This window comes from Plecotus auritus (genome assembly GCF_963455305.1).
Source record: "Plecotus auritus genome assembly, chromosome: 10".
Classification (NCBI taxonomy): domain Eukaryota; kingdom Metazoa; phylum Chordata; class Mammalia; order Chiroptera; family Vespertilionidae; genus Plecotus; species Plecotus auritus.
In genome coordinates, this window is record NC_137785.1 from 27,376,520 (window position 1) to 27,390,496 (window position 13,977).

Genomic DNA, 13,977 nt, shown 5'->3' on the forward strand with positions numbered 1-13,977 from the left:
GCGCACCCCGCCCCCGCGGGTGGCGAGACACTGCGCGACGGCGATCGGTGACGTGATCAGAGCGCGTCCGCCGCTGGCAGGGCCGCTGTCTGCAGCTCACTCGGAAAGGCCATGTGTCAGGTGGGCGAGGACTATGGGGCGCCCGCGCCCGAGGTGCCGCCGCCGCCGCCGCCGCGGGCTGGGTAAGAACTGGGCGCCACCCCCGTCCCTGCGGTTCGCGGCGCCCCCAGCCGGCGGCCAGTCCTACCCTGAGGTCCCGGCCGCCGCGCTCCGGAAAGCCCAGCCTCGCAGCCCGGGGTCCCAGGAAGGCTGGACCGCGCTCCGCGGCACTTGGGAGAGCCTGTCAAACCAGTGGTGAACTCCCCAGGGAGGGGCTCCCTCTGCTCTCTCGCACCTCAAATTCTTGCAGTCGGTGGGACAGCTCTGCCGCTGACCATGCTGTCTTTACTGGAAGAGAAGTCGGCTTTCCTGTCGCTGTCACCTACAGACTCCTTGTCTCCCGTCCAGAACCACACAGAGCAAATTGGCTCTCCTGTCGGGCCAGCCCTGGAGAGGTGGCCTTTAGGTGCCCCCTGAACTGGCTTTAACAGACCGGAATCCTCCAGGGCCCTTGTCGTTTTTCAAATTGGAAGTTTGGTTAAGACACAAGCTGGTTTGCCTGTGTTCAGCTGCCCACATGACCTCTCCCCTACACCAGGTTGGGGTGAGAAACAGGACCTCTTTCTGAAGTCTTATGGGTGTGTGCAACGTGTTCTTGTTCTGTCTCCCCCCGCCCCATGTCTCCAAAGCCGTGAGCTGAAGTGTGTGAAGTGCAAGGAAGGCCTGCCCGTGGTGGTGATACGAGCAGGAGATGCCTTCTGCAGGTGAGGCCTGGAGGAGGATAGGAGACCTGGGCAAAAGGGCTTGCTCAGAAGCTAGGATTGCCTTCATTTATGTGTGGGCACCAATCTCCCACCATTCAACTGTGGATCAGGTGGCAGAAAGGTATATGATGGCACTTATGAGGAGAGCTGGCAGAAAGAGTGAGTGAGGTGCAGGCGGGATAAGCATTTCTGGGCAGCTAGAACCCATATAAGGGCAATTTGGAGCATCCTGGGATCTTGGGCAGGTGCTCTGGGTGATGCCTGTTTTACTTGTGAGGGACAGAGGAGTGGAAGGTGGGCTCAGTCTTCTCCTGCCTCTGGGGGTCCTTTATACAGGAGCAGAGACTTATTCTCAGAGGAGCCTGGGCACCAGCAGGTTCTGTTTTATCTGAAGCTCTACAGTGCTCCTGTCACATCGCCTTTGAATCAGAACTCTTCTATGTCTGATCACTCCACTAGATTCACAGCTCCACGAGGGCAGGGCTGGTCTCCCTGTTAATTCCTGGTGATGCTACATGCTTTGTATAGCAAGTGCACATTTGTTGAATGAGTGATCAGCTCACATCTTTAAATTGGTCTCCAAGAGTGTTGGACTCTGCTTTCTAAAATGTTCCAAAAAAATAAACTGAAGGGACTGAATATTGTTTTCCAAAAACTTTCTCGTCCCTGAACATCTTTTGGTAGCTTAGTAGACTTGGTGTGTGCTTAGTAGGATGAGGTGTATGCCACCAGAAAATACATTTTAGGCAAAAAAGCCACTGTTTTAATCACTTCAGAGCATCTAAAAATGATGATCCCTCCAATCTGCTTGGAGAACTCGCTGATAAGAGGACAGACTGCAGCAGCTCTAAGCAAGGCCTGCAGGACTTCGAGGCCCAGAGCTCCCCGCCCCGTGCTTGCTCAGTTTTGGGAAAAGGCGGGAAGCTGACTTTCTGGTTGTAGGTTTTGGCAGTCTAGGTTTTGAACATGTTTCCTCAATGATTGTGAGGATCAGCACATGTGAGAAAACTTGGCCTGACCCAGAGGCAAAGTATGGTTTCAGGAGCCTAGTGGTGCAGGGAGGACAGGGAGTGGGGTAGCCACAGGGTGATTTCCCCCCACCTCCTCACCCCCAGTGAGCAGGTGAAGTTGAGCGTCTGTGTCTGCTGGGGGAACCTCAGCACATTCCGACTTTCCTGGGAGTCACTTCCTATGGCTGGTCACTTGGGGTCCCTCCAGCTCCAGCATTTTGCAGTTAAACACTGAGTTGAGTTACCGTCCTCAAAGGACCTGTGGGGTGTTTGGTTGGCTCATTATGAGGAGTTTCTGTTCAGTGTTGGGGGGATTGTTGTGGACACAAGGATAGCTGAGCAAGAAAAAGGAAGCAGACAGTGCATAGCCCCAGGCATGGGGCAATTTTGGAGGTACAGTGTTGTCTCCTCTGTTCAGGGTGCTGTTCTCCACCCTGGCTGTCAGGGGAGCTTTAAAAAGCAGGTGCCTGGGCCTCATCCCAATATACTGTGATGTAGTTAGTGATTCTAAAGTGCAGTCAAGGCTAACCACCTCTGACCTAGTGAGCCCGAGAATCAGCTAGAAGTTTTACCAAGAACGCAGGTTCCCGGGACCTCCCTGGAAGTTCTGATCTGTGGGTTTGGGGAAGAGCCCAGGATTCTGCGATTCCAGGAGCTTCCTGGGCATTTCTGGTCCCAGCGGGATCAGAGCACTAGAGGAGGGCCTGTGTGGAGCTTCAGGCCTCTGGGCCCTGCAGCCTTCGCAGTGTTTCCCCCTTCACCGCAAGAGGTGGTGCTTCTCTCCGTGGGGGTCTTGGAAGGGGTCAACTCTGCTTAGGGAAGGGCTGGGTGGCCTTGTCCTGCGCCTGCCTGTGTCCATCTGTTCCACCAGCTGGGCCTTTCTGAGCGCCTGCCAGTACAGGTGGCACCAGGCTCCTGGCCCCTCAGGCATCGGTTCACACTGGTAAGGATTGTGGGGGTGATGCAGGTGGGCCTTCTCATGTGGTATGAGGCTCATCCTGGGGCAACTATACCTGGTGAGAACCCCTCCATGCTGACCTCGGGGCAGAGCCTCATTCTCAAGATGCTTCTTTTAAAGATGGAAGTTGGTACGGAGAAGGAAAAGGTAACTGAGCAAGCATCAGGCTGCCACCCTGCAGAGGCCAGTATTGGCTTCCCTCTCTTGGCATGGAGGGTAGGCAACCTGGGCCATGTGGCTGCAGCCAGTGGTGGTTTGTGTTGCAGGGACTGTTTCAAGGCATTCTACGTCCACAAGTTCAGAGCTGTGCTTGGGAAGAACAGGCTGATCTTTCCAGGAGAGAAGGTAGAGTGTGGGGTGACTCCTCTGTGGAGTCTCCGACTGGGCAGTTCAGCCACCCGGGCCCTGGCTCTTGGCCCCTGCCACCCTTCCTGCAGGCAGCCTGTCCCAGCTGCATCCTACCAGCTCCTCCCGCTTGTCCTGTGCCTGGGCTCGTGAGAATGAACCCATGTCGGGATATTCATAGTGGAGGGGGGTGGAGGTGTATTTTCATGTTGGAGATGTGGTGCCCTCTAGCAGTGTTCCTTCTTTCCCAGGTGCTCCTGGCGTGGTCTGGGGGGCCTTCGTCTAGCTCCATGATCTGGCAGGTCCTTGAGGTGCGTCTCCACACTGTTCTCCTGTGCCCAGGCCACCGCCCAACCGAGCTTGAAAGTGGAGGGCCAGCACGAAGGGGCTCTTGTTTAGAACTAGAGAGAGCAGCCCTGGAGGGTTCCTGGATGTGTATACAAGAGGTGCACAAGCCAGGAGCTGCGTCCGGAGTACCCAGCTGTGTCCCAGTTTAGCACTCTGTCCATTTGCTCTATGGCAAAGTAATCACTGGGAAAAGAATGTCCTGGGGGCACAGCAGGGCATCACTGAAGGTGGCCCTGAAGCCATGGGCCTTCTCTCATCCTGAGAGTGTGTCTGGGACAAGACGTTGAAATAGAAGTAGGTGTCTTGGGAGACAAAAAGTGGTTTGACCCTGCCAAACCCTAGCAAGGGATTTTACTTGAGCTTCCTTGAGAAGTTTAAGAGAATGAGAGGCAGGGGGAGGGATGCTGCCAGGGGAAGCCGTGTTGGTGGAGAAGACAGCTTATGTCAAGGTGGGGAGGGGAGAAGAAGGAAGGGTGCTGGTTGTGTTGGCCTGCCCGGATCACGTGTGGGGACAGTTACGGTTTCTCTCGATGGTGCTGGGCACCGTGGAGGCTTTGGCCAGGGGGTGGGACACACATGACCTGCACTGCCTGTGAGGGGTGTAGACTAGAGGGACTGGGGACAAGGCTGCAGCTGTGGGGTGGTTTGTATGGGATCCTGGGAGGTGCCCAGAGCTCAAGCATGGTGCGTCTGCTCTCACTTTATGTCCCCTAAACCTGGCCGGAGGATCTGAGAGAAGGGCCTGCTCCCCCAGATGTTTGTCCAGCTGCTGCCCTTCCATGTGAGCAGCAATTTCTTGCTTTTATCCTATTGTCCTGTTCCATGCTGAGCAGCCAGAAGCGCTGGGGTGGGGACATGGATGGCCATGTGGACCCAGCTGCTTCTCGGGGCATTGCCAGGAGCAGGGATAGATTGGGGAGGGCGGGTTTTACAAGGGAGAGTGCAGACACCAGGCAGTTTGAAGCTATATGGCTTCCCTCTGCAGCCTCTCCACTACAGGTGGGGGTCCCTGCCCCTTACAGAGAAGGGTCTCTGTAGGGAAAGTGTCGTGTGGCTTCTAGCCATGAGGCTGAGGCCAGTCCCTTCCCCTCTCCAGGGCCTGAGTCGAGATTCTGCCAAAAGACTGCGTTTTGTGCCAGGGGTTGTCTACGTTGATGGTATGTGTGGCCTTTTTTCTCTCCAAGGTCCCAACCGCTTGGGGCAGGCCCCCTGAAACAGCTGGCACTGTGCCCACACCCAGGCCCTGGAGACAGTGCGCATGTCCACCAACAGATGGCACTGCTGTTGTCATAAGTCAGACCATCAGAGAGTCGGGCAGCAGTGTCAGCCTGGCCTCCTCTGTGGGATCTAGGGCACTGAGTGAGATGGTTGAGTTCACTACCCAAGGGGCTGGATGCTAACCTGCCCCACCTCCCCTCCCCACCTCGTCCCTCGGCCACTGCAGAGAACCCACTGCCCACTCTGAAAATGCTCCTCCAAGGAGGTCTGCAGCCTGTGGTTTCTACAGAAGCTGCTGCTCTGCAGAGCACAGGATCGAGGGATCTCATGTGTTGGCCTGTCCTGCCTGGACTCGTCTCCTAAAAGCTATGACTCCTTTCTTTCTGCCTTTTTCAGAGGGAGCAGCCTGTGGACAGAGCCCGGAGGACAGAGCCAAAACCCTAGCCGAGATGAAGCTGATCCTGCAGACAGTTGGTTTTCCCTGGCACATTGTTGCCTTAGAAGAGGTATGTGGCCCACCCCTGAGAAGGACCTCTGGAGGTGCCCACTGGGATGCCACAAGGAGTGCATGCCCACTTGTTGGGGCCAGGCTGCGTGCGGGCCTCTTGCCTGGGCTGTGCCTCAGTATGCACAGTGGTAGGCCTGAGCTTCATACAACTTCTCCACCCTCCCCTGCCCTGCAAGGTGTTCAGCCTGCCGCCATCCGTGCTTCGCTACCTTGCCCAGGAGCCCTCAGGGACCCAGGGGGCCTACAAGGCAGCTGTGGACAATTTCCTCCAGCAGCAGCATGCACCAGCTGAAGGGGAGGAGCAGTTGAGCCAGCCTGGCTCCCAGGACCCCCAGAGCCCAGCTGGGCTACCCACAGCTGCCCAGACCGAGACTCAGCCACCCACAGCTGCCCAGACCGAGGCTCAGCCACCCACAGCTGCCCAGACTGACGCTCAGCCACCCACCGTTGCCCAGACCGAGGCTCAGCCACCCACAGCTGCCCAGACTGACGCTCAGCCACCCACCGCTGCCCAGACCGAGGCTCAGCCACCCACAGCTGCCCAGACCGAGGCTTTATCTAGACTCTTCGACTCAGTGAAGACACTGACAGCCAAGGAGGAGCTTCTTCATACCCTGCGGTGAGCCTCCTCCCCCCTCCAGGTCCTGGCCCTGCCCTACCTGTGTCTGAGATCCCTTGCTCTGCTCTGCAGAACCCACTTGATTCTGCACGTGGCCCGGACCCATGGCTACTCCAAGGTGATGACGGGGGACAGCTGTACCCGCCTGGCCATCAAGCTCATGACTAGCCTGGCGCTGGGGAGAGGGGCCTTCCTGGCCTGGGACACGGTACTCGGGGGGCAGGCTGCCCAGGGGCCCCTCCCACCCTCACCCTTTAGGCCCCTTCACTGGAAAGTAGTATCTTGTGAATCAGTCTTGGGGTCTTCCTCATGGAGGGAGGAGCCTGACCTGACACCCCTCAGCCCCCAGCTGGCAGGAAAGGAGGGAGCTATAACCCTGTCAGCTAGGTACAGGGAAGAACATACCCTCCTCCCCCTCCCCAGGGCTTCTCTGATGAGAGGCATGGTGACGTGGTGGTGGTGCGGCCCATGCGCGACCACACACTGAAGGAGGTCGCCTTCTACAACCGCCTGTTTGCTGTGCCCTCTGTCTTCACACCAGCTATCGACACCAAGGTAACTTGCGGGACAGGGCAGAGGCTTCCAGCACATCTTTGGCAGCCTAAGCTGTGTCCACACCAGCCCTCTAGCTTCAGTGCTTGCCACCTGGTACCATCGTGGCGTCCCTGTGCCATAGTGGAGTCCCTATGTCCCCCAGCATCCTTGGAGCATATACAGGCTATCCCTTGGAGTTGGAGGACAGGTTGATGCCTTCGAGGGGGAGGGGCTCACAAGGAGAGGGAGTTGCCACACCCTGGTACCCGTCCCTGGGAAGGCGAGGTGCCCAGCTTGGGGGAGGGGTGGTCATGGACATGGGGAAGGGGATGATGGAGGGGCAGAATGACCTTTGTCAGAAATACTTAAAATTTTGACATAATTTTTTTTGTGGGTTTTTTTTTTTTTTGGTGTGTGTTTCTTTGTTAATCCTCACCCGAGGATATATTTTTCATTAATTTTTATTGAGAGTGGAAGGGAGAGGGTCAGAGAGAAACACTGATGTGAAAGAGACACATTGATTGGTTGCCTCCCGCACGCACCCAAATTGGGTGAGGCGGGGCGGGGAGGGAACTCGCAACCCAGGTATGTGCCCTTTGACCAGGAATTGAACTGGCAACACTTGGGTCATTGATTTCAGAGAGGAAGGGAGAGGGAGAGAGAGATAGAAACATCAATGATGAGAGAGAATCATTGATCAGCTGCCTCCTGCATGCCCCACACTGGGGATTAACCTGCAACCCGGGCATGCGCCCTGACCAGGAATCGAACGGTGACCTCCTGATTCATAGGTCAGCACTCAACCACTGAGCCACGCCGGTCAGGCCATAATTTAATTTTTAATAATGGCTGTGTTTAGCAACAGGGACACTGTAGAAGTGTGTGCCTGATTCACTCCAGTCCCAACATGGCAGACTCTCAGCGGTTGACAGTGGGGAGAAACCCATGGCCCCTTGGCCAGGCCGGGGGCTGCTCCTCTGCACCAGGGCCACTCCAGCCCCCCATCTGATTGTCCCTAGGCCCCTGAAAAGTCCAGCATCCACCGGCTTATGGAAGCCTTCATGCTCAGGCTGCAGGCCCAGTTCCCCTCCACAGTCAGCACTGTGTACAGGTGTGTGTTTGTGCCGTGGAGAGGGAGAGGGAGGGTAGGCACTGAGTTCACCACCCTGGGGCTCATGTCAGGCAGGAGAAAGGCTCTGGTTAACCGGTGGTGCCTCTGTGCTGTCCTCACACTTCCAGGACGAGTGAGAAGCTGGTCAAGGCCCCAAGGGATGGCAGTGCTGGTGGCCCCCCAGGCCCCCGCTGCCTGCTCTGCATGTGTGCACTGGACATCGACACTGCTGGTCTGTGCTGAATGTTCTTGGGGTTCTTGGGTGGAAGGGGTACCAGTGAGTGGGTATTGGGGTTTACCAGTCCTGAGGTCCCCTCAGTTCATTTCTGTTTGCAGATAGTGCCACGGCTTTTGGGGCCCAGACTTCACATCTCTCCCAGATGCAGCCCCCCACCCCTGCTGAGGCACCCACAACACCCTGCTGCTCTGCAGGGGTGGGCAGGGCCCAGGGCTGTTGCCGGGGGGCTGAGCCCTGCGGGAGGTGAGTCTCTTCCCTGACCCACCCCACCCCATGGCTGGTCCCTTGCAGCTACACAGAGGGTGGTGGTACACCCTGGGACCAAGCCTTCGGGCCCTGCACTGAGGGGTCCAGCTCTGCTCTCACAGGGAGGACCCCCGAGCCCATGTCATCGAGCAGCTATGCTATGGGTGCCGTGTGAACATGAAGGACTTGGTGCGTGGATGCCTGCCTTGTGTTGGTGATAGGGGAGGCCCTCCCACTCCTGGGGTGAAGGGGCAGGTTGGCACTGGCTTAGCTTTGTGCCACGCAGCCCATCACTCATGCCGGCTCTCTGTTGCAGCCTTCCTTGGACCCCCTGCCACCCTACATCCTGACTGAGGCCCAGCTCCGTAGCCAGAGGTACTGGTCCTGCTGTGCTGGGAGCCCTGGGAGGGGTCCTTCTGGATGTGAGCACCTTTGGGCTGATTTCCACTGTGTGGCTTCCCCCAGGGCCTCGGTCTTGCAGGAGATGCAGGAGTATCTGGTTGACAGTGATGATGAGGCTCAGACCGGTGAGAGCTGAGCCTCAGAATGGACCCCTGGGACCACCCGGCCTGGACCTCTGCCATGCTGGAGCAGGACACAGGGATGGGCAGGCGGCGTGCTATCATCCATTTGTATAAATAAAAATGTTTTAATTAAAAAACTCTACAGTACGTGTGGAGAAAGGAGGGCTGGGCCCCCTGGTGCAGTGTGTCTGGCACTGGGCCCTGCAGAGACGACGGAAAGGGACAGCAGTCCTGCGCTGGCCACGGAGGGGCCACAGCTTCCTTCTGACAGCAGCATCAGGGCTCAGTGGGCCAGGAGGACCGGTCACAGCTGGTGGCCCGGGGCTGGAGGACCTGCTCCTGTGGCCTGAGGAGCACTGCCCTCCTTCCTTCCGGGCCGGCTCCTTCATTCACGGTGCACACGGAGCCTGGCTCCTACTCCTTTTCGCGGGTCCACTTGATCATGGTCTCCGGTGAGCGGTAGAGGAAGATGAGCTTGGCGTATAGCTCCTCTTCCAGCTCCAGCTCCCGCGTCTCCCGCACCAGGAAGATGTCCTGGCAGAGCTTGAGGATTCGGTCCACACACGGCAGCTCCTCGAACATGATGGAGTGTGAGATCTCACTGAAGAAGCCGCGCACAAACTTGCCGATGACCAGCACGATGGACACATAGAGCCCCATGATCCTGCCACGCAAGTGAGGGTGAGTCCTGGGGGCTGCTACCCATAGCCGCACCCCAGCCCCAGGCCCACGTCACTGCACTCACCCGTAGCCAGCCAGGAAGCCCAGGCTGGGTGGGCTGACCTTGTCGTTGAAGATGACCATGGGCAGCAGGTTGCAGTCAGCCTGGCAGTCCTGTAGCTCGATGACCCACCACTCAAGGAAGCCAGCAGCCCCCGAGCCCACACGCTCCCTCCGCAGCTGGATGCGCACGCCGAGGTAGTCCGCCTCCTCGTCTGGGTCAGAGCGGTGAGACAGTCAGGCCACCACCCTCTCCCAGGGCAGAGGCCATGGCCCAGCACCACCCTCCCCCGAACACACTCACTGGGCTGCAGCTGCTTCACGGGGTTGGCCTCAGGCCCGTTGGGGGCACGGATGTACTTGGGGAAGAGGTTAGGGATGACCCTGTGGGGAGGAATCCAGTGGGTCAGGTCTGGCCCAGGCTTCCTGGTGCCCCCGGTCCCTTGGTCCCCACTCACACTGACTGGTCCGAGGTGCCCTCCAGCAGGCTGGCCAGCTGCCGCCGCTCAGTGCTATTGGGGGCCAGGTCCAGGGTGTGCTTCTCGTTGGTGTACTCTACAGTACCTCCCTTGGCCAGGTCCCTGCAAGCAGGGGTGCAGCGTGACCCACCAAGGCGTGTACCCCATCCAGGCCCCATCTGAGCCCAGGACGTACCTCTGGAAGTTCCAGGTAAAGCGCAGGGTGATGTCGGCAGTGCCATTGTACAGCTCCCGCTTCATCTGGGCCCTGCTTGGCGGGCTGATGCGCCACAGAGCCCCAGAGCTGCCCTCGATCTGCGCTGTGACGATGTCCTCAGGGCTGTACTGGCTGATGAACTGCATGGCCAGCTGAGCACAAGACAGCACCTCAGTGGGGTGAGGTCAAGCCACCCCGGCGCCTAAAGCCGTCCCTTCCCCTGCCAGGCAGATGCAATGTGGGGGCTGCTCACCGGGTGGGGGTCAAACTGCCTGGACAGCTCCTCATAGGCCTGTTGTGTGAAGGGCACGATGGACGGCTGCTGGGCACTCATGGTGAACAGGGGCTGAGGGTAGAAACAGGGTGACGTGATGCCGGGGGAGCCTCCCTGACTCCCCAGGTTGCCAGCACGCAGGGCGAGCTCTGCACAGTCCATGAGGACAGTAAAGGGGAGGAGCAGGAATCGGGGCTGCCTGGCCAGAGCCCTCAGTGTGCGGCAGAGCTTGCACCTGCACTGCTTCCCGTGGCTGGAGAAGGTGGCTGCTCACCTCGTAGCCCCCCAGCTTGAGGGTGACGGTGACGTCAATGGGCTGGTTGACTACGCCGACAACGGAGCGCACCAGAGACATGAAGAGCAGCGGGAACCAGATGATGGCCACAAGGAACAGGATTATAAGGCCGCCCATGCCATATTTAACAATCTTCTTCTTCTTCTGCCCCTTGGGCTGTGGGTATTTCTGGTGGGGGGACAGGGTACAGGTCAACTGTTCAGCTCCACCTTCCCAGTGCCCTGCCTTGTGCAGGCTTCTATCCCTGCTCCCTAGCCACAAGTGCTGTCTCTGACCCTTCCCTCCCTCTGCTCCCAGAGCAGCCCTCCACACCCCACCATTCCATCCTCAAGGCCATGGTCTTGAGCTCACCCCGTGGACCCATAAAGTCAAGCCTTAATTGAACATCCAAACTGACTGCAGAGCTAAGTCTGTGGTGCTGGACAGGACAGAGATCAGTGGAGAGGTGATGAGCCCCAAAACAAACCCATACGTGGAGACAGGTGCCAACCACTCAGTAGGGAAAGGACAGCCTTTTCAACAAATGAATGTCCACATGCAAAAGAATAAAGGTGGACTCTTAACTAATACCATATGCAAAAATTAAGACCTAAATTACTGAAACTCTTCAGGGCAAATCTTTGTACATTATTTGGCAAAATATCCTCAGATCTAATACCAAAAGCACAAGCAACAAAAGAAAAAATTTAGACATGAAAATAGTCTTGCGTGTTCCCAAGGACACCATCAAAAAAGGAGAATGTCAACCACAGAATGAAGGAAATACTTGCAAATCGCCTATCTGATAGAGTCTAGTATCCGGAATATCTATGGAACTCTCAGCTCAGTAAAAGGTGTAAATGTGCCACCTTTTGTTTATCCAACAGTTGCTTAACCCAAGGAAAAAATGGGCAAAGGTTCTGAAAAAACACTCTCCAAAGAAGATAGACATGGCAAATAAGCACAGGAAAAGATGCTTATCATTAGCCAATAGGGAAATGCAAAATCAAAACCACAGGGATGGGTAAAAAATGTGAGACAAGTAGGGTTAGCAAGGAAGTGGAAGAACAGTGGGACTGCAGTGGAGCAGTCGCCATGGAAAACAACTCGAGAGTGAAACCTAGAGATACCTCACGGCCCAGCAATGCCCACTCCTATGCGTCTGTCCAGAAGAAACGGAAACTTGTGTGTTCAAAGTCTTGTATGTGAATATCCATAGCAGCATTTTTTATAATAAAAACAAACCCAAATGTCTATCACCATTTGGAACTGTTGAATAAATAAAAGATGGCATGAACCATAACCACAGACAGACCTAGCACTAACCCTAACACTAGACTTAACCCTAACCCAACACTACCAGTAACATTAACCCTAGCCCTACCCATAACTCCTAACAAACAAAAAGTTGAACTATTCAGCCATAAAAAGAAATTGTGACACATGCTACAACATGGATGAACCGTGGTAATATGCTGAGTGAAAGGAGCCAGTCACAAAAGGCCACACTGATTTCATTTATATGAAACTAGTGACCCGGTGCACAAAATTTGTGCACATTAAAAGGAAATTAATTAGAGGAAATATTTTAATATTGCTATTTGCCCTTTATAATAGAAGTGTCAGAGATGAAAGAAAATTAGTAAAATGTATATGAAAATCTCCTTCCTGTCACAGTCTGGGGGGCGCCGCAGGACCCAGAGTAAAGTCCCCACCCACCTGCACATGCTTCGAAATCGCAGGAGACCCAGACCCGGCCGGCCCCACCCCCGTCAAGCCCCTCAGGGCGGGGGGTGCAGCCTCAGGTCCCCCAGCCCGGCGCTGGGTGCGGGGGGTGCAGCCTCAGGTCCCCCGTCAAGCCCCACCAGGTGAGGGTCGGGAAGTGCGGCCTGAGGTCCCCTGCCCCGGCACCATGCAGCCTCAGGTCACTGCTGTTCAGTTGTTACATGACATATTATCCTATTATTAGACAGATGTCCAGAACAGGCAAATCTATAAAGTAGGTGGTGGCTGCCAGGAGCCGGGGAATGAGGGGATGGACAGTGGCTGCTAATGGGTATGATGAGCATGTTCTGACATTGTGGTGATGGATGCACGACTCCAAACATACTTAACCACCAAGTCGTACACTTTAAATGGGCAAACCTTGTGTATGAATTCTCTCTGTAAAGCTGCTAAAAAAAGAACAAAAATTCAGCTAACATTATGGCAGGCATAGTCCACTGTGCAATTTGCTCAGGCCACTGCCAACTGCCTGCCCCTAACAGGGGAGAGTTCACTATCCCCTCCCTAAGAAGCCCCTCGGCTGCCAGGGAGAGTTCTAGAAATGCTCTCTGGCCCACAGTGGCTCTCTGGCCTCCATGGCAAAGCCCAAGGAGGGGCCGCCAGTGTTTGGTTCTCGCAGTTCCCGCCGGCCCCAATGGGGAATGACCAGTGTCCCCTCTCTACCCTCGCCTTGGGCCCAGGCACCTTTTCTGTCTCGCGGCTGCACTTGATGATGAAGATGTTGGCATAGATGTCCTCCACGCACATCCAGTTGGACAGGGACAGCGTGGTGTCTGTCCAAACCCAGTCCATCACGGCCCGCAGCTCCACCAGGAATGGCACCAGCCGGAACCTACCGGAGACGGGGTACCCATCAGGAGGGGCTGAGGGAGGAGCCTTGACCCCCCTTGGGCCGGCCCACACTCACCCCTGGAAGAGGAAGAGGTTGAGGTGGTTGTACTTCTTGGTGAGGAAGTTGCCAAGAATGCGGGTGGGGTAGCCACAGCGGATCTGGTAGGCAGACAGGGCAAAGTAGATGCACTTCACAAAGTACCACAGCTGGGCTACTGCGTTCTGGCTGAACATCCTAGGTGGGACAGGAAGCTCAGATCAGGGCACCCCGCCCGAGTCCAGTAGCTGGAGCCCCCAAGGTCCCCGGACCCAAATACAGCTCTGCCAGGCACCACAAAGCATGCCTCTGCAGGCTGGGCCTGACCCGTCAGCACCCACCTCTCAGTGACAGCGGGCAGGATAAAGAACATCCAGACATGGATGGCCAGCACCAGGACGACCTGGAAGGCCAGCTTGCCCAGCACGGTCTTGCGCAGGTAGAGGGCACGGTCGATGACCATAGTGCTGAACTGGATCAGCAGCATGACCAGGAAGGCCTCAGGAACCTGGTCATCCGACAGGGAGGACGTGATGTCCGTAGCCGCTGAGTGTTTCTGTGGCCAGAAAAGGAAGGGTCAGGGAGAGCTGAGTGGCTGCTGGGCTCTGCGCTCACGGGGGCCCCTGAGCCCAGCTCACCCCAAAGGCCCAAAAGCCGAAGATGATGATGATGAAGTCAACCACATCCGCCAGGAACATGAGGGCATAGACGTCAGTGGCTGCACGGTACTTGGTGTGCAGGATGTCATGGAAGAAACACCGCAGGGGCCGGTACACACTCTGGGCCCTGTGGACAGGCGGAAGGGAGCTCAGCCCAGGACCACCTTGGTTGCTCCCACCAGCCCCTCCCTTAGGCCACT

The 13,977-nt window shown here is 56.6% G+C and overlaps 2 protein-coding genes across 8 annotated transcripts in view; one reads left to right on the plus strand and one right to left on the minus strand.

Moving 5' to 3' along the window:
• The first annotated feature begins 18 nt into the window (after positions 1–18).
• Positions 19–8,660, plus strand: CTU2 (cytosolic thiouridylase subunit 2). Of its 7 annotated transcripts, none has more exons than XR_013959224.1 (15): positions 19–182; positions 789–863; positions 3,098–3,176; positions 3,428–3,487; positions 4,621–4,681; positions 5,139–5,248; positions 5,427–5,869; positions 5,942–6,077; positions 6,293–6,424; positions 7,423–7,514; positions 7,643–7,746; positions 7,851–7,995; positions 8,107–8,187; positions 8,315–8,373; positions 8,464–8,660. XR_013959224.1 is itself a non-coding variant. In XM_080645106.1 (15 exons), the coding sequence occupies exons 1-15, from the start codon at positions 112–114 to the stop codon at positions 8,534–8,536; spliced, it is 1,707 nt and encodes a 568-aa protein (XP_080501232.1). In that variant the 5' UTR covers positions 19–111; the 3' UTR covers positions 8,537–8,660. The 7 variants fall into 7 exon arrangements, 6 of the variants coding, with proteins under 6 accessions (XP_080501232.1, XP_080501233.1, XP_080501234.1 ...); XM_080645106.1 differs by having other exon boundaries at positions 8,121–8,187; XM_080645107.1 differs by having other exon boundaries at positions 5,523–5,869; positions 8,121–8,187.
• PIEZO1 (piezo type mechanosensitive ion channel component 1 (Er blood group)) overlaps positions 8,626–13,977 on the minus strand; it is a 64,430-nt gene continuing 59,078 nt past the window's right edge. The window contains exons 41-51 of the mRNA XM_080645105.1: positions 13,757–13,904; positions 13,460–13,674; positions 13,158–13,316; positions 12,935–13,082; positions 10,466–10,654; positions 10,171–10,263; positions 9,897–10,069; positions 9,701–9,823; positions 9,547–9,626; positions 9,268–9,457; positions 8,626–9,186 (exon numbers count right to left, since the gene is read on the minus strand). Coding sequence (XP_080501231.1) covers positions 8,937–9,186; positions 9,268–9,457; positions 9,547–9,626; positions 9,701–9,823; positions 9,897–10,069; positions 10,171–10,263; positions 10,466–10,654; positions 12,935–13,082; positions 13,158–13,316; positions 13,460–13,674; positions 13,757–13,904 — 1,768 coding nt within the window. The 3' untranslated portion in view covers positions 8,626–8,936. The remainder of the gene's footprint in view (positions 9,187–9,267; positions 9,458–9,546; positions 9,627–9,700; positions 9,824–9,896; positions 10,070–10,170; positions 10,264–10,465; positions 10,655–12,934; positions 13,083–13,157; positions 13,317–13,459; positions 13,675–13,756; positions 13,905–13,977) is intronic.